Genomic DNA, 25122 nt, shown 5'->3' with positions numbered 1-25122 from the left:
TGGTAAAATATGAACTTCGTCTCGCCATAAATACAATAACCCAGTAGGGAAATTATAGTCGAATGTCAAATACTACTCAACGAATATACTTCATTCTGTAATTCGAATTCAGTCTAACATCATAATGACCAAAAAATGAAAAAGAAAACTTTGCAATGATCTCTATAAATGAAGTTGAGTAAACCTTAAATTCAGTTTTTGCATCTTGTCTTTTGCAATTCAATCTCTTGAAAGATGCAATGAGATTGTCATCATCAATATGAGCTCTATAAACACATCCATACCCACCCTTACCCAAAATATTAGTCTCATTAAACTTGTCAGTAAGAGAGCAATACTACTTTTCAGAAAACGAGACAAATATATTTTCAACTTTAACACACTGAAATAGCATGTGTAATTGTCAGTTACACATCCAACTAGCATGTGTATCTAGCGGTTACACATCCAACTAGCTTGTGTAACTGGCATGTGTAATTTTTGGTTGCAAAGTTTGTTCATTTTAGCATGTGTAATTAGAAGTTACTTATGCATATGTCTAGTGTAATTTAGAGTTACACATGCATCATACTTGTGTAATTAGAAGTTACACAAGCATATAACATGTGTAACTTGAAGTTACACATATAAATAACTTGTGTATATCACATGTTCTACTATGAAACATCTAAATTGAATACGAGCTATAAATGTTTCCTAATTACTACGGAAAGCATACAATCTAATTAAATACAACGGACTTCATTAAAACACTAAATGTAAACATCAAACCCATCAAAAAGTTAAGGTACCTAGGCAATGTAGTAACTCCCACACAGATCATGAGGAGCCTTTGGAGGAACAAAAAGAACAACCTTGAACTCAACATCACCTTCAGCTGTGAAATGACTTCAAGACATAAGCTTGTCCTCACTACAAATCCTGTTAATAAAACCATAATTCACATTTGAATCAGCAATTTATAATTTATAGTGAACGAACAGTTCAAACTAGCAATTCATAGCAAACTGACGCACTTCAATGTGGCAAGTTCAAAAGAAGAAAGCAACTAAAAAAAAAACTTAAATTGCATCCATACGATGAAACATAGACTTTATATCCTATCCAATCAGCATGTGTACCTAGAAGTTACACATATAATTAGCTTGTGTAACTAGTAGATACACATCTATTTATTAGCATGTGTAACTAGAACCTGCACATCCATTTAGCATGTGTATCTATAAGTTACAATACATGAAGTCATTTATTTTATCACTCAACTGACTGCCTGATTTGTATAGATAATGACTTGCTTGCAAGAGAAAGTTGAATACATGTTCCAATACCTATTCCAATAGAACACCACCACTGGTTTCAAATCCTCATACAAACCTGTTCCTATACCACCACCTCTACCACCAAACGTATCGAATCTGGAAAAAAAAAACAAAAATATGCATTATTTCATGGGACTGTGTACCTAGCGATGTGTATCTATAAGTTACACATCTTATTAGCATGTGTAACTGGTAGCTATACATCCATTTAGCTTGTGTACCTAGAAGTTACACATCTAATTAGCATGTGTAACTAATAGTTACACATCCAATAAAGGTCAGATAACTTACAGCAAATCAGTAGCCAACCTGATTAAACTCCGAAAAGTCCTCAGCCTCCATAGCTAAATGGCCATGGGTTTCATATACCTGCAAATTTTCAACAGATTGATTGGTTTGAAATGAAAACCAAGGAAAAATCATGTCAACTAAAATGGAAATCAATTGAAAACTAAAACGGAAAACTTACTTCGAGTAAAGTTTCCAAATTAAAGCATCTGTAGAACGGCCGAATGACCAGGAAAAACGCCTCTCTACTTCTTCAACGGTCACATAACCTTGAGCCTAAGATTACCGAATACATTTTAGTACTATTTTTCTCAACCATAAAACGTACAATACCGATTTTATAGCCACTCAAATATATATATCTTATCCAGAACAAAATTTATACAATACTAATATATTAAATATAGGAAAACCATTGCATAGTCAAGTACATTATATCCCAAAACAAAACAAAAGGGGGAGAAAGACATTTCTATCAGAATCTCGATACACTGACTAATGTGCCAGTGAACTTGTTTGTAAACATTAAACTTTCACCAACCGAACAACGAAGTTTAAGGTTTCCCGACCGTATCATATCCTGAGTATCCCTAGGAAGTTAACAATGCAACGCATTTTAGTTGACAAGTTATGCTGACAATAAAAAGGTAAAGACGTCTGAGAAAATAATATACAGTCATGTTCAAACAAGCGAATTGAGAAAGACCTTGTATGAGTAGCTAGAAGGGAATGACACAGATATAATGACTGTAGTTCTCGTCACATTGGTGGACTTATAGTGTCTGTAATTCTCGTCTCAACCTTGATTTCCTTTCAGTACCAGATAAAAACCAACAAAATACCATTTGAAACCAATAAATAGTCACCTGAAGAACCAATATCAACTTTTGATTGTTCAAAATGCTCTAGCAAGATCATGTAAAGTATATCCAACTTACAGTGTACAGTACGGCTCCAACATCCATACCAAACTTCTCAGCTTCATATCAAAACACCACCACTAACTCCAAATCCAAATTATCCTCAAAACCTGATCCATCACCACCACTGCCTCCGCATCCTCTTCCAAAACCTGCACCTCCACCATCAACACCACCACAAATTCTTTAATCAAACTGCATATTTGTAGGCCAAGATTCAAGATAAGCAAACTAAAATCGAACCATAATGAAAAGAATGCAACCTTAATGGAAAGAATGCAACATTTTCAAGTAAAAAGTCGAACAAAGAGATTCTGACTATCGTCTGAGAAAAAAATACACAACTCACTGGTTAACAATGTAACAGAATAATTTTACACATAAATTATTAGTATAACAACCATTACTATACGTAAGTAAAATCTATGTAAACAGAAGTTACACATTCAAACAGTATGTGTAAGTAAAAGTTATACATCTAATTAGCATGTGTAACTAGAAACTACACATTTATTTAGTCTGTGTAACTTGAAGTTACACATCCACTTAACTTGTGTAACTAGAAGGTACGCAATAATATGGGTATTTCAGTAGAATTGTGGTTACCAAGGGATATTTTATCCAGGCGTTTCCTCTTAGATTTACCGATGCCAGTGAACTTCTATCTGCAAATAAGAGACAAGACAAGTTAAATATCACCATCATTTCACCTATTAATTTGTTTACTTCATAGTCTTCTCGATCTTCTCGAAATGAAATTGAAGTTTTCAGTTTTTGAGATTTATGAAAATATTTTTTGAATTCCATATTGAGATCTATCACTAATTATTTTGATCAAATTAAAATGATTGCAACAGAAGAAATTTACATGTTCAATAATTTCTGGTGATGAAGTCTTCTCGATCTTTCACTGTTGATGACTTTCTCGATCTTCTTTACCTCAGGAAGATGGACTCCAGGAATATTTGGGCGAGACCCGAAAAGAACAATAACAAATTCATAGGAAACAACTCCAGAAGAAAAGAATCCATTGGAAAACTTGCAAACGCTCAATCAATCGACTCACTTTTGAATGAAGGTAGATGCATTCCACCACATGATCAGAACAACCAAAGTCAATATAGAACAGTGGCAGACCAAAGTGAGCAAGTGGTATTCCAACAATTCAAATAAAACCCATGTAACAGTAGCTCCACCAAGAACACTAGCTGAAATCTTCTTGTTCCTCCATAAGAAAACATCAGCAGCTGCAGCAGCAGAAAATTCACAACACATTAATCATAACGAGAAATCTAAGCATTCACAAATCAACCAACCAATTTTACTAAAATAATTATGGGCCATATCGTAACAAAATAATTTCTCAACTCTCAAATTCAAAAATACATGTAGGTGGACTGTAAAGTAAACAAATTGATATGTGAAGTAATGGTGATCTTTAACTTGTCTTATCAATTATTTGCAGAGGGAAGTTCACTGGCATCGGAAATGTGTTTGTTGGATAAGCTACATGTTATGTTTCGTTAGCTATTGCGGTAATTCTATTCTCTTATGATGATTGAAAAGGAATACACAAATGCATGTCTTGAAGTTTACCTTCAACAAACTTGACTGTTTCAAATTTCAGTAACAATCTTGCTCAAACAAATAAGCTACATGTTCTGTGATTCTCATTACCTTAAGTCAATCTATACTTCTGTACCTTCGCAAAAGATAATTTAATTCAATATAATCTTATAATGCATGTCCATGAATGCAAGTTTCTGATTTTCAATTGCTAAGACATGAAGCAAAGTATATCTTCAGTGTTTCTGTTTTCAATTACTAGGACAATATTGACCAAATGAATTTTCAGAAAAATAAGGATCTTAATAACTATATACATTGTTTACGTGTACGTGTGGATTGCAGGGAGTGGTGGTGTTGATAATGATACCAAAAAAGTGGTTAAGAAGATGAGGATGGTGTTGTCGAGTGAGCTTCAGGTAAACATGACTCCATAAAATTTGATTGTGATTTCCACATTTCTAGGTATCTATATATGTTGGCATATGGATGTCTAACTGCTAGTTATCCGAAACCTGTAACTAGCAGGATGTGTAACTGCTAGTTACACATCCTGGGATATAAAGTTTATGTTATGTATATTGAAAGTTCTTATGAAAAGGTATATCATGCATATTAAAATGACTAGATAACATTGTTCAACAGTTGCTTTATGGCCAGCTTGTTCTCAGTAAAGGACCATCATTCAGTTTGGATGATGATCTAGCAGTAACTACCAGGATGTGTAACTGCTAGTTACACATCCTGGGATATAAAGTTTATGTTATATATATTGCAAGTTCTTATAAATACAGCTATAACAAGCTTGGTAATACCCAAATTCCACCTTCGTAAATCTAATCAGATCGACGAAATCAATCAGTTCAGCTACAAAGTGAGATACCGATCAATATAGCTTCAATTGTTACATGTTTAATATTTTATTGATTCATACATCCTAATCTAAGTATACAAAAACACAGAAATTACAGCCACTCAAACCTCGATAAGATCACAGACAAGCAAAACAAACTAAACATCTAGGAATTGACATCAACTTTACATACAAACCCCAATCAAGTGCATCATGAAATTAACAGTAAAACAAATCATTATTCACCTCCAATGACATGCAACTAAGTCCACTAAAACCAGATCAGAAATTATTTCAAATCCAAACAAAATCAAACCAAATCTAGAACTTCAAGCTCAAAATTCAACCTCAAAACACCTAGATCAACCACCAAACTACCAAACAAATCTACAAAAAATCAGTAGTGAGATTCTTACGCTTTCCACCACCAAAGACATGATTAACAGGTTTCTTCGTTCCCAAGAGGCGATTAATAGCAGAATGAACACCTTTTGCTGATGAAGATTTAGGTACTGACTGATGTTTAACTTCCCTTTCATTATCAGAATCAGATGAAGACGATGATGATGAATCATGTGAATGAATCTTCTCTGATATCTTCTCCATCAACGATGAATAATTTTTACGAAATCCCATCAATCTGTTTCAACGCCTGAACGAATATTCGTTGTTGTTCTTCAAATCAATCCATATGAATACGCACTTCTTCGTCAGAAGAATCCATTGAGTTGATAATGAAAAATAAACAGAGGATTAAAGGTACAAAAGAGTAAGATGATATAGTTAATGAAAAAAATAAGGTGTGATTAAATTGAATTGAATGGGGTGAATTTAGAGGAAGACGTGGGGGGGGGGGGGGGGGGAATAACCGTTACTTCACTATTTAATAAGCGATGATTACAAGATCGACCAGTTTTATGAAGACCGGTAGCGGTCGAGTCTCCATCTCTAGCGGTCGAGTAGCGGTCTTCATAAAACCGGTCGGTCTAGTCTCAACCGTTCGGTGGAGACTCGATCGCTTATCATTTTACCCATAGTGGTGCTGCCGGTTTTCCAGGCCAGCTAGCATGGCAAATGGAGGGTTTAGCCAACCCCCATAGGAACTGGCCTAAACTACACGAATCAATGATTAGAGACACTAACCAGGACCAAAAAAAAACCATATCAAAAAGAATAATTCTGGATTAAATGTAGGTTATCCTGTCCTGTAAATAATTACGTAAGAGAATCTAATTGTGATTTGAAAATTTTATCAGGAGTGGTAATGTGTTAAAGAAGATGTAATCCTATCACTTTTTCACATGTGATAATCCTCTGGAAAAAACTCAAGTATTTTTTCATTAAATACTACTTCCAAAATATTTTTGGAAGTATTTTTGGAAGTAGTATTTAATGAAAAAATACCTAAGTACCAAAAAATAAATAACTCTTATCAAAATCATAATTAAAAGTAGAAATAACCCGTGCTGTAACGACACGTCATGATAAGGTATACTTTTGTATCATATTAATTTTAATAATTCCACACAATATCATAACACGAAACCTGAGTACTGCGGGTTTGTTTTCATGGCAATCATGCATTTTCGAAAAGGAAGCAAACACGTTTTGGGAAACGTTTTTTGTGGGGCTGCAGCTAATCATGTTTGACATGTTGATACTTTTAAGAAAAAAATTCACCAAGAAAATAAGTTGGGAATGAATGAATGAGTTGGAATTGAGTGAATAAGTGAATGTCTGTGGTTGAAGAACACTGTTGAAGAAATACGTTCCTCTATTTATACATGTTCATTTTTTAATTGTAATTAGTGACACATTCAATTTTTTTGACGTTTTTCTTTTAATGGGTTAATCATAAAGGAGCAGCTATTTCGTCCATGTAGACCTTATAACATGGACGGTTTTATTTTATTTATGGGTAAGAAAGGATAAATAGAGGAGGAAAGTAAGTGAACAAATTAAAGTTAGCTCTAATTCCGATCATACATAGGGGAGAAGATCTGTTTATGGTCTAATTAAAAGAAAGGGAAAATGAAAGGTGAACCGTAACGTTTCATTTTTTGAGCACGGGTTAGTACTAACAGTGGTTATATCATTACAAAATAAGTCTTTAGACCTTGATTATCCGGTGTATGGATTAAATTTTAGCCCGAATCACGGTGGAACTTTTTGTAACGTTTCCTTTTTGAGCTCTTTCTTTTCTGTTTGTGTTGTGGATCACCAAAAAAAAATTAAAAAAAGTATAACTTGATTCCATCAAAAGACATGCGTTTTTCCATCAGAAGATACGCTCCCAAGGCTGAAAAAATGACTTGATTCCATATCCCATTATCAACAGAGGAGTGATTTCTAATAACCAGTATATATGTTTATAGAGATGTGTTTTAGCATTAAGTCTTTATACATGTATGTGTACACACTACACACTATTTTCAATTGCTTGATCAGGATTTTTTTTTTTTTTTTGCTCTTCTTTGATTTTGAGTTGATCTTATTTTTGTTTGTGCTGCAGATCTTGATTAAACTATTCATGACACTAAAATCTGATGAAAAGATAATTATGATCTTGATCAAGAATGCTCAAATGTTCCCAGGAATAATCTGATGAAAAGATAGTCATGATATGGATGAAAACAAGGTTCATCTTTCGATTGGTTAAATGTCTCATTCGAAAATAAACTTGTTACGGATGCTAGAAAATGATTGTTCCACATTGAAACTCTAATTTTATTTTTTATTCCTTTGCATGTTGATGAAAATAGGCTTATTCGATTGCTAAAATTAAAATCAGGCCTATGACGTCAGAGTAAATTATCGGTGAGTCCTTTTTTATGGATGGTACAAAATGATTGTTCTACATTGTAACTCTGATGTTTTTATTTTTTGGCAATATTATAAAAATTATTCAATGAGTACAATGAAAATTATTTTTAGTATTTTTGAAACGAATAATTGTGTGGGAGTTTTTTTTCCCTTTTTTTTGGTTAAATTTTTCTTTTTACTTTTCTATGGTTAAAACATGGTTGTAGCATTTATTTTTTCAGTTTTTTTTAATGGTACATTTATTTCTTTAATTGATGAGAAACTAATTAAGAGGGTTATTAATACCTCCATAATGGAAGGAGGTTACAAACACCACAACCGCTAGATGTATTTAGCTGAGATGAGACTGAGATGGTCGGATCACATGTTTGTCTCTGAAAATGTTATCCGACCGTCCAAGGCTCAAAAACCCATCATGTTTTGTATTAAGAGGGTTATTAATATCTCCATAATGGAAGGAGGTTACAAACACCACAACCGCTAGATGTCTTTAGTTGAGATGAGACTGAGATGGCCGGATCACCTGTTTGTCTCTGAAAATGTTATCCGATCGTCCAAGGATCAAAAAGCCGTCCTGTTTTGTATTATAAATGATACATGTATAGCTTTTTATAACCAAAATTAAATTTATGAAATTCTTGAGACCATTTTCCTATGAAATTGATTCTGTAAATGGGGTGGAATAGGTTAACTCAAATGATTATGTAACCTCTAAATGGATCCATTTTTCACTTTCCCTAAGTCAAATTATAACCCTAATCTTCAATCTTTTCCCTTGTCCCACTAAATCAAAACCTTAGGTTCATCCTGTTAATCAACTGCCAATGATGCCACATATGAGGTTTTGGATTAGAGTGATAATGATATTAGAGGAGGTATGGTGTTAGATTAGATTTGTAAAGATTGCACCAAACCCACAAAAAAACCTAAGATTGCGCTCAAGCTTGACAGCCTCGACTGGAGTTTATTGAAAATACGCTGATAAAGATGGGTTTCCCAACAAAGTTTAAAGACTACGTGATGAGTTGTATCAAGTCGGTATCTTACTCCATCAACCTCAATGGCTCGGCACATGGATTCATTAAGCCAACTAGGGGATTGCGACAGGGCGATCCCCTCTCCCCGTACATCTTCATATTTTGTGCTGAGGTCCTGTCAACCAGCCTCGACATCTTAGAGCATCAGGGAGCCCTACAAGGCATAAGAATTGGAAAAAAATCACCTTCAATCCTCCACCTCATGTATGCAGATGATTTGTTGATCACCTGCAATGCCGACCAAAATTCATGCTTGGCACTCCAACAGATCCTGCACAAATATTACTCCTCCTCTGGGAAAGCTATCAACAAAGGAAAATAAACCATCATACACCATCCAAGATTGGATCCGGATATCTCCCAACAATTACGAAACATTTTCAACATCTGCACCACTTCCCAACCACCTATATACCTTGGTATCCAGTTCAGGAGAGGGAGAAGCTCATCACACATGTTTGTGGAATTGCTAAATAGAATCGAGCGGAAAGCCAAAGGATGGATGTCAAAATGTGCTAACCAGGCTGGTAGGCTGGTCTTAATCAAGACAACATTGTCGCCTACAGCAAATCACGTCATGCAAGCACAACATCTCCCAAGCGAAATACACAACAAAATATACAAGATCACAAGAGATTTTTCTGGGTGCATGATGTCCAAGCACGGAAAATGCACCCTATAGGCTGGAAAAGGATAACCACACCGATTGTATTAGGAGTGTTAGGTATACGGAAAAGCAAGGAACAAAACCAAGCACTACGTCTCAAGCGTGTATGGAAACTCCATAAATCAAACTCAATCTGGTCAACCATCTGCACACCAAAATACATAACCCCACCCCACACACAGTTCCCACCAATACCTTCACTCTCAATTTCAATCCCAAAGCCTCACTCATCAGCCATCTTTTTTTGGAAATGTCTAGCTAATCTGTCTTCTGTTTTGTAGGTTTTAGTTTTCTATCAGCTTGGAGATGGCCTCACCACCACAATCAACAAATACTGGGTACCACATAACCCACCAAACCATTCACCAATCCCGAGCCATAACCTTCCACAAAACACCTTAGTGGCACAACTCATCGACCAACCATCCAATTCATGGAACCACACACTAATTAACCATTTCTTTCCCCGAGACATGGCTTGACAAATCAAGAACATCCACCTACCCACACACCCAATACCTGACAGAATCATCTGGCCAAGTACAAAACATGGAAACTATTCATCCAAATCAGGATACACCCACCTCATCTCAGCACCAAGCAACATCAACACCCAAACAAACCAAAACACCTCTCAACAATCTGTGAACTTTAAAGCGATCTGGAAGCTTAAATGTCCACCAAAAATGAGACTTCTCATATGGAAAGTCGCAAACAACGGCCTATAAACCTTCTAAAGGCTACACAGACTTCATCTCACTACCACCAACAACTGTCCAATATGCAATACTCAACAAGAATCAGAGCAACATCTCATTTTCGACTGCACCAACTCCAAGGCGATGTGGAAATTGGTCATGACGCATCTAGCTAGAAGTCCAAACGACAACTCTCCAAGAAATCGCTAGCCCAACTACAACAACGACAACAACAACAACAACAACAACAACAACACCAACAACACCAACAACAACAACGACACCGGTGGAAACATCAACAACAACACCAGCAACAACAACGATAACACCAACAAATCGCTAACCCAACTAGTTTACAAGAGATCTTAAACACAAATTCAGAAGAAACAAAAACTTTATTGGGTTTCACAGCATGGTATATATGGCTGGCAAGAAATGAAACGGTGTACAAAAGAAAACGGCAGACACCATGGCAGACGTACTAGATAATCAAAGTAATGTTCGATGAATATCAGTGGGCCCAAAACCACATGGCACCTATCATGGAAGACGGCCCAACAATACCGAGACAACCACAACGACGTAGCACCACCACTACTATCTACATACGATGGATGGCACCGACAACAGACTGGATCAAAATAAACACTGATGGCGCATCAAAAGGAAATCCAGGACCAGCGGGAGCAGGATTCATATGCAGGAATAGCGATGGAAACATGTTGAAGACGACGGCAACAACTTTAGGGATAACCACATCAATCCTAGCAGAAGCATGGGGGTTTTTACTGGCATTACGAGCAGCAATACACCAAAAATGGGACAAGGTTTGGTTCGAGGTCGACTCACGAGCACTACTATCTCTGGTGCAATCCCAACAACCAAACCCATGGTACCTGACAACTATGTTGATCGAAATTAAAGCTCTCATGCAGAACATTCCAAACACCAAACTATCATATACACTCAGGGAAGCAAACCAAGCGGCAGACAAACTCGCCAACCACGCGGTAAAACAACAACTCCAACAACCAACAACGACCATAAGCTGGGAAACAAATTGTCCAAACTTCCTCCAAAATATTGTACACAATGATAGACTTGGAATGTCCTACTCTAGGATTGTAACTACCTTCTTATAAATAAAGTCTTTTCAAAAAAAAAAAAAAAAAAGAAAAAAGAAAGATTTGGAAAGAGGGTTTGAGTGATAGTGCTGGTTGTGGGATGAAGCGAAAAAGAAGGAAGAGCAAAAATTGAGTTATGTTTTAATCCGTTAGATCGTCATATTCTCAACAGTCAGATCATTTATAAGTAGCAAAAATAATTATGTACTCCAAGCTCACTAATATTGTTAAATATTTATTATTTAGTGACAAAAAATTGGTCAAAAGTAGTCTTCAAGTCATAGTTTTCTCCACGAACCAAATACCAACCTGGACAAATGTTAGATCAAACACTAAAACTGGCCAAAACCTAAGTACCAAACAACAAATAACCTTAATATAACCCATGCTTCAAAGAAAGAAAGAAAAAAAAAAGACAAACTTAAAGGTTGTTAGCGATGAGTGAGGATTCATGGACACTATCTTACAAGATTTACACCCATTTTTGCTTTATTATCCAAATGATAATGAATTTGAACTAATATGTTGATCATACATTCCTTTTATTAAAATCTTTATTCATACTAAAACTGAGCATAGACCATCGACCGTTAATTTCCAACGATTGATTTTTCAAAGCGATAGATGGTGGTGTTATACGTGTTGGATTATGCTCATTTTTTTGGTAGGATTGTCGAGTTTCATTAAAAAAAACATATCACTAAAATATCTGCATCAAATTCATTGTTATTTGGGCTCTAAAAAATATTAGTAGAAATCTTGTAAGATGGTGTCCTTTTAAGATTGTCCATCAAACCTCTCTCATTAGCAACTTAGCATTTTCCAGGCTAAAAAGTCACGGGCAATTCACGTGGAAAAAATAAAAGATCGAGGAACTATTTATGAATTGAATTAGAAAAGAAAAAAGGACCATCTGTCCAATCATGACATACTGTATTTTGGGCTGTATTTTCATATTTAATCACACCATTCATAGAACACGACAACCCCTGGATAACTACTCTCACACCGGTGAATTACTCCTCCATCCAAACGTGGGTCTATTTGTGACTCATGCATCACTAGTCGCGGCACATTAATAATTATCCCTTCGATGTCACAATTGGGATTTATCTCGTTGAAATTTGAAAATTACGTACCACAGTAGTATAGAAGAAGAAAAAAATAAATAAAATAGAGAGATTAGAGACAACAATAGTTTGATGTCTCTCTCGTAAAAAAATCAACGGAGACACGGCCCTAATACGATCCCTGTTGTTAATGCGCGGTGGATGGCTAGGGGCCGCACCTATTAATGACGCAAAACCGCTGCCGCATGTGACCTGTTACAATAGAAATGGGTTGAAACTTAAATACTTATCTACTCTTGAATTTATGCTCCAGCATTTCTGGTTGTTTGTTGGTTGTTTCAGCACAGGCTTACATCCATCTTTAACTCCGGTGACTTGTAATTTTGGTCCCATCGTAGCAACTAGCAGAAAAGTGCAATGCTCAAATTTTAAAGCGTTGTCGAGCGGCATCAGTACTCAACCGTTGACACCCCTGTCATACCCTAGTATCATAAAGTCTTGGCCATGGTACGCACGTAACCATCTCCTCTTAAAGCATCCCGAGACGTTATTGATAACAGTTCCTTGGAGAATAGACTTCAGACCTTAATACTACAGTAGTCAAAATAAATGTCAAAAAGAAAACACTGCACAACGCTCACCTTCTGGTCTAGTCTTCTGTAATCTACATAATAATGTCGTAAAGGGAAGTCATAAGAAAAGCAAAAAGTACAACTTTTGAAATTAACAAGTGATAATTATGTAATTTGCTTTATTTTTGTTCTCTTTGTTAATTCTTTTACATTCTTTCTCTTAATATGATTCTCCCTTTCAATCAAAAAAGAAAAGGTCCAACTTTTGAAATGTGAACAACATTGCTAAAGCATATGGCTTTTCATGAAAATTGCAGTGAAGGTAGCAAGTTGGAAGAGCACGCACAGCACTTACTAAGCCTACTGATCATTTTTTTTTAAACATGAAATTTATGAAACTACTACGAGGTTATTATAGGAGGGTATGTGATACTCCTGAATTCATCAGTTACAAAATCATATTGAAGCAAAGTGTAAATAACAGTCTTTGTACCGGAATTCCATCGGACGAGGATGTTCAAGCTGAGGTAAATCATATCCCACTTGAATTTTGGATGAACTTGCTGAATTTGTGGACGGCTAGGCGCCACACCTATATGTTAATGACATATAGATAGAATGTTATTAAAGTAGACGTGTGTAGAACTAATGGATTGAGTTCAAAAATCTTATCTCTTGTTTGTTTTAACGCGGGGCTTACACGGCGTATCTTAAACTTGCTCTAATCAAATGAGTAAATAAGTGATATTTTAGTGTTTTTGTTATCAGAATTTTTTTTACATGGCTCCTGTATTTAGTTGAACACTGTGTTACTACGAAATCAACGAACATTCACAGGGAGTTGTTATAATAAGAGAACAAGTAAAATTTCAAAGTTCCTTTAAATTATTATTGTGGAAGGAGAAGTTCTTAACGTCGTACGACTGAAAATATTATGAATTAATCATTCAACAATTATCTAGTGAAAAAGTTGAATTTTTATGTTATTTATATTTGATCAAAAGTTGAAACCTTATTAATAAGTAGTATTTCTTCTATTAATCAAACAGAAATTTGGAAAAAATGACCTGATTACCAAGTGATCTTTCATTAAGAAAGGACCATGTCTGATTGTTTGGTGAACTAATGCGTGGATTTGACTAATGACTACTTCATAACGATTTCAGTTGCGTCATATTCAATGCACAAATTGGACTTGGTTCATGTCAAATTTGGAATGAGCCATTTATATATCCAAATTTGGAATTTCCTTTTAGCTTTTAGCTTTTTTATGGAACTAAATCACGCGAATCAATGAATAGGGACATCAAACAGGATAAAAACAAAATGACCCATATTGCAAAAGAAATGACTTTAGATTATCTTATCCCCTAAATAATTTCGTCTATCAATAATTTCTTAAGAGAATCCAATTGTGATTTGAAAATTTTTCGTGGGGGAGTGATAATATTTTAAAGTGTATATACAATCTTAACACTCTTCCACACGGGATCATTCTTGGAAAAACCTTAGAGAATAAATTACTTCCCTAAAAAAGAAATCCTGGATTAAATGCAGGTTATCATGTCAATAATGTCATGAGAGAATCCAGCGATATTGAGAATGGTGATGTGCTGAAATGGAGCGTAATCCTATCTTTTTCTCACACGGTGTAATCCTCTCCGAAAAAAGTTCTAGAATTTTTTTGCATCAAATACTATTTCTCAATTACTTTTTTCCCAAGAATAAAAAAAAAACGAGCAAAACGCAGCCCGCAACGCAACTTAATCGCGTAGGGACCAATACACGTAAGTCCAATCGAAATTCAACCACTAATTTCTCTGTTGCTTCCGGGAAATAAAGATCAGTCTAGTAGAACTAGAAGCTATCTTCTTCCATTATTATCATTATAAATACTTCATGTGTACATCTCAGATTCTCTATAAAACTTAGAGAGATATTTTAAAAGGAGGGATAACCTTTGCTAGTTATCACCAGTGAGTTATCAGAGAGCTAGAAAGATGAAGTTTGAGAAAGAGATGAGGTCACAAATGGTGCCGGAATGGCAAGGAGCTTACATGGATTACACATCCCTCAGGCTCATACTTGAGGATCTTAAACGTTTCAAATTCAACACTCCACCACAACATCATTCTCACGCTACTCATCAACATCATCATCACCATCATCATCATAACCCTGTTGGTGCTGGAATTTCTACTCTTTACAGAAGCTTTAGTGGACTAGTGGTTGCTCGTAGCGTCCCTAGTATCACCACTTCTAAAAGTATCAACGGTACTACAACCAGTACCAATAACGGCCATCATCATCATCATCATCAAAATAATAATCACCATCATGGTATATTTCACCACGACGAAGAACCAGTGATATTAGTGCAATCAATGCGAGGTCATCATCATCATGACTTAGAACAAGGAGAACCTCAATCAAATCAAAATTATGAAAAATATGAGACGAAGTTCTTGATGTCAAACGAAGATGGAGGAGAATATGAAGTAGCTTTCTTTAAGACACTTGACGAGGAGTTCAACGCGGTTAATAAGTTTTACAGAGACAAAGTGGATGAAGTTATGAATGAAGCTGCTGTTTTGACTAAACAAATGGATGCTTTAGTTGCTTTTAGAGTTAAAGTTGAGCATCCTGATCAAGGAAAATTCGAACAGCTCTGTAAAGAAATCGCTAGATCTGCTTCGGCATTTTCTGTCACTTCACCTAAGGGCGACTCCAGCAGTACTGAAAGCTCCGGTAAGTGGTTTTTCATTACTCTATATGTTGGTCAATTTAATTCCTAAGTTGTCCTGAAACTGGCAATATAACTCCGGGCTCCTACAGTGGGTCACTCACTGGGTTACCAATTATTATTACCGGATCGGGTGGTGAAAATTATTTTATTTTATATGTATGTTGGTAATCTTTTAGAATTTAGCAACCTTGCAGTCTTATACTTTAAGATACCGACCAAATGTGTTGATGAGTTAAAGAATTTGGTTGACACATGTGCTCCCGACTCTGGCTAGTCCGGGCCCGAAGCTAGGCAAAGAAACCACCAGGCTCATACTAAAAGGCGCAATAATTTTTCTAGTGAGACCAAATGAATAACAAGTAGGAACTAATTTTCTTGTAAAATATTTTTCAATGATTCTCATAAAAATTTAACGGATTTATTTAATCGCTATTTTTCTTTAATTTTAACGAAACCTGTTGGTTAACCTCGGATCTTTCTTTTTTAATTCCTGTTAATATTATAATTCGAAATACAGAATTGTAAAATTTGTCCTTTGCAAGTGAATTATAATTTTTGAATAACGGGACATACGGCGATGAACTTGTCTTGGGAAATTATTACTGATCATATGCATTTGAGCTCACAGGTGTAAGCAGGGTGTAAAATATATATGGTCAGTAGAATAGAGGTAGTGGCCAGTGTAGTAAAGGTATATATACTATCTCAAATTTGTTGTCCCCAATAAAAAAAAATAAAACAGAACATATTTTAAAGCAATAGTGGGTCTTACACAAATGCAAAGCGGTTTTGAAATTGTTTGTTACACGGTTAGGGAAGAAATTTTGTTAAATTAATCTCTTTTCTGGTAAAAAATGTGCAGTAACAGAGCATATGGAAGTGATACAAGAAAGTAATGAAACAAGTACCCGTGGAAGTTCTGTCGGAGAATATGAACCGAGCAACGATGATGACGTGGAACAGGAAAAACAAAATGAAGAAGATGAGGAAGGTGAAGAGAAGCCTTTAAAGATCATAATACCAGCTCATTTGGAGCTTTTGAGTACTGTGAAGATCAACAGCCCATCTGGAACTCCACGTTCGACGATAAAAGGCATCCTCAAGAAGAAACGAAAGAATAATTTGAGTTTTAACAAAAAAAACTTGAAGAAAGCTGAAGAACAACTACAGTCTGCATTCGTTCATTTCTATCACAAACTTCAACTTCTGAAAAGTTTTAGTTATCTAAATCTCTTAGCATTTTCCAAGACCATGAAGAAATATGACAAGGTAATACTAATAGTTATGGAAGAGCTGATAAAATCAAGATATGCATCTAAATTACTTAGCATTTTCGCAACATTTTGTAACTAATTTAGTCATATTTTTGCAGATAACATCAAGACATGCATCAAAAATATACTTGCACATGGTGGATAACTCTTACATAGGTAGCTCTGACGATGTTACTAGGCTAATGGACAGAGTGGAGGCTTCATTCATCAAACACTTTTCGAAGTCTAACCGTAGCGAAGGAATGAACATCTTGAGATCGAAAAAAAAGAAAGAAAGACATGTAACAACATTTTCCTCAGGTAAAAACTACTTTTAATATCATCAAATGTGAAATCTCCGATTTAATATATTTATTGTTAACCTCTGCTGCTTTATTTGCAGGTTTATTTTCTGGCTGCGCAATATCGCTTCTAATATGCCTAATTTTGGTCATAAATCTTAGAAATGTCATAAACAAGGATGGCTTTACGCAGTACATGGAAACTATGTTTCCACTCTACAGGTAAATTAACCTGTTGCTTTATCTGAAAGTAATGTGCTCATCAGACGTTCTAATTAGCAACTCACATTGTTTGAACTTTCCTGTTGCAGTTTATTTGGATTTCTAGTCCTACACATGCTTTTGTATGCAGCAGCCATATACTTTTGGAAGCGGTATCGAATCAATTACCCGTTCATATTTGGTTACAAGCAAGGAACAGAACTTGGATACAGAGAAGTCTTTTTATTAAGTACAATTCTTGCAACAGCTGCACTTGCATGTGTACTTGCTAACCTAGACATGGAATTGGATATATCAACGAAAAAGTACAAAGCGATCAGAGAACTACTTCCTCTGGCATTAGTTTCAGTAAGTGATTATATAACAAAACCGTCGCACTTATTTTAGGATTCCATTTTTTAACTAGCTAACAATTTCTCAATCTTGTTTGCAGGCTATAGTTCTCATAATAGTTTGTCCGTTCAATATTGTATATCGCTCTAGTCGTATCTTCCTGTTGCGGACTACATTCCGAGCTATCAGTGCACCTTTGTACAGGGTAAGTAAAAAACATTTTCTCCTGTAAAAAATAAGCCAGAAAATGCAATGTATTTTGTACCAATTGCAGTCTGATCTTTTTAATCTGATTCTTTTTTATTTTCTTTCTTTCTGCGGAGTAGGTCACTCTATCGGATTTCATGTTGGCAGATCAGCTAAGTAGTCAGGTTGGTTGATAATCTCATGCTGGTCAACTAGTTTACTTTGTGCGCCTGTCTATGGAGGTCGTTAATTTGAAGCAACAAGTTAAACTAAGACTGACCATGTTTTTTGTTAATCTATGATTCTATCAGGGCCAAGCTCTTAGAAGTGTTGCGTTTTACATATGTTATTATGGTTCGGGTGACTACAAAAGGAGAGAGACCAATTGCAAAGCAGACGTTGTTTACAATTCATTCTATATCGCCTTGGCTGCATTTCCATTTTGGTTACGCGCCTTACAGGTTTCTATCTTACTGAGCCATCCTCAATGAGTTTGGGTTTATGAAAATCTGTAGATAGGAATCAAAATTAATACGAATATTGTTTTTTTCCTTGTTTGTAGTGTTTTCGACGATATTTTGAAGAAAAGGATGGAATGCAGGGAATTAATGGTTTCAAATACTTAAGTATTGTTTTGTCTGTGAGCCTGGTAACGGCTTACGGTAAAAGACATACAACAGAACTGTACGTAATGGCTTGGATAAGCGCGATCAGTGCAGCTATCATTGCTATATATTGGGATATTGTTTTTGACTGGGGACTCCTTCAAAAGAATTCGAAGAACCCTTGGTTGAGAGACAAGCTTCTTGTTCCACATAAAAGTGTTTATTACGGAATAATGGTAATGGATGTGCTGCTGAGATTTGCGTGGCTACAAACTGTGTTGAACATTCAAGTTTCTTTCCTACATAAAGAAGCTATGGTTGTTGTTGTTGCATGCCTAGAGATCTTTCGTCGGGGTGTATGGAATTTCTTCAGGTATGTACTTTTTGCCTTCTACAATTTTTAGTTAATTAATCAAATTTGAACTTATTTTTTGCTTTAGAGTTCTCATGGAAGTTTCGATAACCTTCTTGTTACTCATGGGTAGTATTATGGTTTTCTTTGATTTTCAGGATAGAGAATGAACACCTAAACAACGTTGGCAAGTTTCGTGCGTTCACAACCGTACCTCTCCCTTTCAACTATCACGAGTTGGAAGATAAAGATGAGTGAGTAGCCAGTTTTCATTAGAATGAGCTTCATGATGTGTGCCATGATCGAAAAATTAGACTACATAGGCTCAAGGATGACATTCGGATGATTCCTAGAGCTTGATAATGATCAAGAATGAAAAAAACAGAGAAACACCCCCAAGCGAGTACCACATGAGACATTTAATCAACTCTTACGAAAAAAAAGAACAAAATGACACACAATTTTAAAGAAAAAATAAATAGTAAAAACCGTGCTTGGGAGAGAGATTAGAGAGTCTAAAACCCAACAACTTTGGAACCAAGTGTTAATTCCTACTTGTTTCGAGGAAGATGCAAGTCTTTTACTGAAGTATCTCATGTAAAGCTCAATTGAAGCTCCTTCACCACTGCACTGGATTTTTTTTTCCAATTGTGCATAACTGTAAAGTTGGCATTTCCTCGTTTGTAAAATCTAAATGTATGAATGTAAATAGGGAATGGAATAAGCAGGCAGATACTTTAGCCAAGTTCGTTAGAAAATCTCATGCAACCATGGAATGAGATACGTTTCCTTCAGGAATTGTTCTAGAAGTATCCCCAATTTTGTACGTATCTTCTATGTTATTATATGAATCCGGTTTACTTTCAGAAAAATAAAAAAGTTAGCTGAAGAGGCGTGCACAATGCGCGAAAATAATTGGGCCGAGCGAAGCGAGGGAGGGAGGACCTTCTATATGGTCACTTTTTTGTAAAATGTAAGTGATAAATTGACACAAAAAGATTGGAAATGTTCCGGGCCGAAAAATCAAAAACGCCCATCCGAATCAAAATTTTCTTTTTTTCCTTTTAAACATTTTCATAAATAAACCGAAGAAGAAGGGCAAATAGATATTAGACATTTTTGTAAATAAACCGAAGAGGAATGACAAATAGGTATTAGATATTTTCCTTAATAAACCAAATCCTTATGTATCATATTTTTTCAGGGGTATAATTGACAAACAAACTAGAATATAACATATTTAAAAATCCATGCCTTGGAATTTCACCAATTTTGTCTCTTCGGAAAGATTTTAAAGAGATCTACACAATGATTACAAACAACAATATCGAATCTAAAGTTTTTACGAAAAATTCGGAGGTGTTTATCATTTTAGGCACAATTTTCAAAAATTAATTTCATAGTCATTATGCAAACCACCACAAAAGATACATAACACATTATGTAACCATATTTTGGTTTATGCATCAACTAATTTTCCGTTCCAACTAATAAAACGATATACTCCCTCTGTTTTAGGCATAAATTTTCTTTTAATGTCCAATGACTCCAATTGCAGCAGTGTTTCATTTTTTCTTCGATCGGCCCTCCCCACTGTGGTAGCTGTTCTAGTATAAACAATATCCAGACAACAGCTGATATAAGCAACGATGCTTATTACAATTTAAGCAATCCGATTGAAAAAGATGATTTGACTTTATCCACGTAACGCTTGCAACAGAAAGTCAAAATGAAAGCATCAGGTACATTTAAGCAATCCCAATTTATACGACTTTATCCATGTCTTTGGTTGTCATACATGTGTCAGTTATTAAAAAGATTGAAAAAATTATGAGAGATTTTTTGTGGCGTGATAATAAAGGAAGAAAGAAAATGCATTTAATGAAATGGCCAGTGTTGTGTAAAAGAAAAAAATTTGATGGTTTGGAAATTAAAGGTCTTCAAAAGGTGAAACGAGCTCTTTTAACTAAATGGAAATGGAGGTATGCTACTGAGAAAGACGTGTTATTATGGAGAGAGATTGTGTATGAAAAATATTGATCTAATTCTTTGAATTGACTCTCTAATATTCCAAAAAGCACTTCTGAGAAGTCAGTGTGGAAGGGTATCATGCAGTGTAATTTCATATTTAGAAATCATGCAGAGTTCAAAGCTAAATATGGTAGTAGTATCCGTTTTTGAATGGATAAGTGACTTATGGATGTTCTTTTGTATTTGAAATATCCAAACCTTTTTTGCAATTTCAAGAGCTAAAAACAAAACTGTTGCAGAAATATTTCAAAAAGAGGAACATCAGTGGAATTTTGAGACTCCTAGAAGGCAAATTGTCATAACTGAGCTTGAAGATTTGCAGAGACATTTGCATTTGGTTTCTCTTAATTCCAATGCAGATGATGAAATTGTGTGGAATTTAGGAGGTCAAGGAATTTTTACTGTGAAATCTGCCTATGATGCTTTAACTCAAGATGTTACTGACAATTCTCGATCTCACATTTTTAAGTACATCTGGAATCTGAAATGTCCTCCTAAGATTTGCTTCTTTTTATGGACTCTTGCTCACAGCAACCTTTCAACTAGAGATATGCTTGCAGGAAGAGGCATTGAAGTTCCTCAGAGTTGCCTGTTTTGTTCTTGTCATGAAACAACTAATCATCTTTTTCTTCATTGTGAATTCACAATAAAAGTTTGGGATCATTTCAAGCACAAGTTAAATTGGCATTTCACTAAGCCTGATGATATTTTCACAATGTTGTTTTCTTGGAATGTATCTTTCAACTCAAAACAGGAATATCAAATCTGATCCATGATTTCTGTGGCAATTATTTGGGGTATCCGGCTTTCATGACTTACGAACACCATCGTTTTAGGATGTCATGGCTAGCTGGCCTAAAATTTATTTCAATTATTTGTAATTTAAGAAGTTGTTTGCAACTTATTTTCTTTTTCTTTTCTTCTCTTTGAACCTTTGAGGGTGGTACAAGCCACTCTGTAACCTTTCCTTTTTTAATCAATATATCATTCTTTACCGATCAAAAAAATAAAAAATTATATGATGGCCTCCTTGAATTTTTTAGGAAATTATTGAATGCATGGACGGCTAAACGCTATACTTGCATGATTATAGAATGTCAATGAAGTAGACGTGTAAATATAGCTATATACTATTGGATTGAGCTCAAAAATATTATCTACTCCTGAAATTTATCCTTCTTTTAGTCTGCAATTGTTTTTGTTCTAACGCGGGGCTTACGCGGCATGTAAATGCATCTTTTTTTTAATTTATTCAGCATAAACGATATCCATTTACCATTTTGAACTAGCTCGTCGATTTTGCTCCACACCAACACAAAATTTTAGAATCTCTATTTATGAAAAAGAAATACTATTACTTGTCGATTTAACCTAAAATGAATAGAGTAATATAATGTACAAAAAGTCTCTATAGACCGCTAGAAAACCATGAGATAAAAATCCCCGAAAATGGTGAGGGCGGTTTCTTATATTTTTTTTTTATAATGTGTTGCATTTTAAGCTTCATGCCTTTGTTTTCTACTTTTCTTAATAAATTTTTGACCTTTCGTCACTCAAAAATAAATTTCTAAGTCTGATTAAAAATTTCAACATAGCTTCTATTTATGTTGAATACTGTAGAACTACGAAATCAACAAACATTCACCAAGAGTTGTTAACATAGTTATAAAAATAGAGAAAAATTTATCCCATAGTTTCTAAATATATGACAAGATCTCAAAGTGTCCTTTAAATTATAAATGTGGAAGAGGAACTGTTAACTGTTTAATGTTGGAATATTCAACAATAATCTGGTGAAAAAGTTGAAATTTATCAAAAACAGAAGTCTTATTAGTGAGTATTATAATTAGCATGACCTCCTACTTTATTCGAGTCACTAGTCCAAGGCTTGAGCTACTAATTAATTCATGAACAGTGAGTATTGATCATGAGATAGGATAACTAATTAATACCTACGATAACCAAGTTATTACCAACTTGAACTAAAGAAAAAGAAAGTGGGATGGGAGAATACGGGGATTCATTTCCCTTGTCATTTCTTGAACATGGCTAAGCCATAATTCTCTGTCACCTCATAACTGAGGTGTCACTACAATAATGATATTGATCGAAGGTGTGTACCACGATATGCACCGTAAAGAAATCCAACGCTGTTAGGGTAGTCCTGAAGGAGATTTACAATGGTGGGGGCCAAAGGTGGGGTCATCTTTTTTTCCTCTCTCACACGGTGCAGCAGCCAGATTTCCTCCGCGGTACACCAATCATTTTCCTATTCTTATCTCCAAATGAGAGATAGAGGTGATTGTCAATATTTCTTTTATAATAATAAATATATTTTTTTTGAAAAGGTGACGTGATTATCAAGTAATGTTTCATTAAAAAGGGACCATGCCTAATTATTTGGTAAACTAAAGCTTGGAATTTGACCAGTGACTAGTGATTAGCTCATCAGGAACATGTGCCTGATTAGCTCATCAGGCACATGTTCTCCGGCAGCAGGAGTAAAGATCTTTTCTAGTCATGCTGACTCTGTTACAGATTCTCACTCCAGCAACAACATGTTCTCTACAGACACAGACACAAGCTTCTACAAAGACACCTAAGACACCAAGACCGATTTTGATGCCGATCCATACCTTTCCAGACCGATTCAGCCAGGTTATAACCTTGTTAGATTATACTTGTTACCTTTTTACGGTTATTTTGAAAAAACAATCGGCAATTGGTCGGATCTATGGATCCTTGAATACCTATGTCACCTGTTTTACTTTGAGTCTGACAAAAACCTTGAGAAACTGATGGATTCTTTAATCCTAACATCTCTAATGATTTTAGAGTTGTTATATGGTTTGGATGCATTTCATTTGATCCAACCAAGTCTGTTTAAACTTGTCTTGTTACAGCTGAATTGGTTAGGAATGATATGAATTGTTTGTCATATTGGGTCTTGGGACTATGGATGTCAATGTGGTCTGTTTAAACTTATTGTAATTGTTGGATACTATCAAGTCAGTCATGTATTTGCTTCTGATCTTGAATCAGACTTTTATGATGAATACAATTGAGGCTTGCCTCTTTTTCGGAAAAAAAAAAGATTAGCTCATCAGGATTTCATTTAAATCATATTCAAAATGGACGAATTAGCCATGCGATTAATGTCCAATTTTTTTTATTTTTTTTGAAGCACTTCATGTCAAGTTGGAATGAGCCGTTTTTATACTGTAACTACGGAAAATCCATAGCTACACCCAGACTTGTATTCATTGTTCTTCACTAATAATTATTTGGTTTATATAGACTCCATTAAAGAGGTTTTTGGGAGCTCTAGATCTAGTTTTTGGGGAAGAAGAAGATAAGGATAAAATAAAATCTGATCCCTTTCTCTATATTAGATATTTTCTTAAGTAGTAGAGATTAGAAATGAATTTACAAATACAACCTTTACTTACAAACTAATGAAACCAAGCTAAGATACTATGTTGACTATCCTAGGGATGTTATACTACTTCGGCCGTCATTTGGCGCCACATGTCGAGCATGGTTTTTGGTATCTACATTCTTCCCTTTTTTTCCTTGAGCATGGCTTGAAGAGCAATCCTTAAGGAAAAATCCGTTTTAGTGTAGTTCTTATAGCGAGACGTGTGGTGCTTGAGTGGATGACTTTGATCTTTGTTGTTGAAGGGACGAGCGAAAGAATAATAACTTGAAAAGTATATACTTGCCTCTTATTCTTTCGCGAAGTTCCGAAGCTTAATTGTTGTATAGAAGCATCCTTCCTTGATCTTGTTGTTATCGATCATGAGTTGTTGTTGGATCCATTCATTGCTTCGCTTTTATTTTTCCCTTGTACGTTTTTTCTTTGCCAGATATCTTCGTCAACGCTACCCCTTTGCTTTAGAGAAAATAATGTTGCAATCTTGTCTTGCATCTATTATTTTGTCGTGTTACATGTAATGAGATCGGGTTTGCTTGGTCCACTTCTTGCACATTTATTCATCATTTCCAATGGCCCCGTCAATTCTATTGCCTTTCCCTTGCCGAGATATTGCACGTTGTTCCACTCGATGTTCCCCTTTTGTTGATTGTCATTAACCGCTGAGTCCGATATTGATGAGTGCTAAAAAGTGCATATTTCTATATATTTTTCTTGGCATT

General features: G+C 35.2%; 1 protein-coding gene across 2 annotated transcripts; it reads left to right on the top strand.

The window, feature by feature from the left end:
* The first annotated feature begins 14782 nt into the window (after nucleotides 1–14782).
* On the top strand, nucleotides 14783–19815 carry LOC113300365 (phosphate transporter PHO1 homolog 5-like). Of its 2 annotated transcripts, XM_026549587.1 has the most exons (11): nucleotides 15414–15685; nucleotides 16312–16374; nucleotides 16546–16952; nucleotides 17056–17257; nucleotides 17340–17460; nucleotides 17550–17808; nucleotides 17894–17998; nucleotides 18120–18164; nucleotides 18291–18440; nucleotides 18542–18957; nucleotides 19095–19815. In XM_026549587.1, the coding sequence occupies exons 3-11, from the start codon at nucleotides 16557–16559 to the stop codon at nucleotides 19192–19194; spliced, it is 1794 nt and encodes a 597-aa protein (XP_026405372.1). In that variant the 5' UTR covers nucleotides 15414–15685; nucleotides 16312–16374; nucleotides 16546–16556; the 3' UTR covers nucleotides 19195–19815. The 2 variants fall into 2 exon arrangements, with proteins under 2 accessions (XP_026405371.1, XP_026405372.1); XM_026549586.1 differs by lacking the exon at nucleotides 16312–16374 and having other exon boundaries at nucleotides 14783–15685.
* The last annotated feature ends 5307 nt before the right edge of the window (nucleotides 19816–25122 follow it).

The sequence above is a fragment of the Papaver somniferum genome, chromosome 7, assembly GCF_003573695.1.
Source record: "Papaver somniferum cultivar HN1 chromosome 7, ASM357369v1, whole genome shotgun sequence".
Taxonomy (NCBI): domain Eukaryota; kingdom Viridiplantae; phylum Streptophyta; class Magnoliopsida; order Ranunculales; family Papaveraceae; genus Papaver; species Papaver somniferum.
The sequence above is the reverse complement of the archived record's forward strand: the minus strand, read 5'-3'. Positions and strand labels throughout refer to the sequence as shown.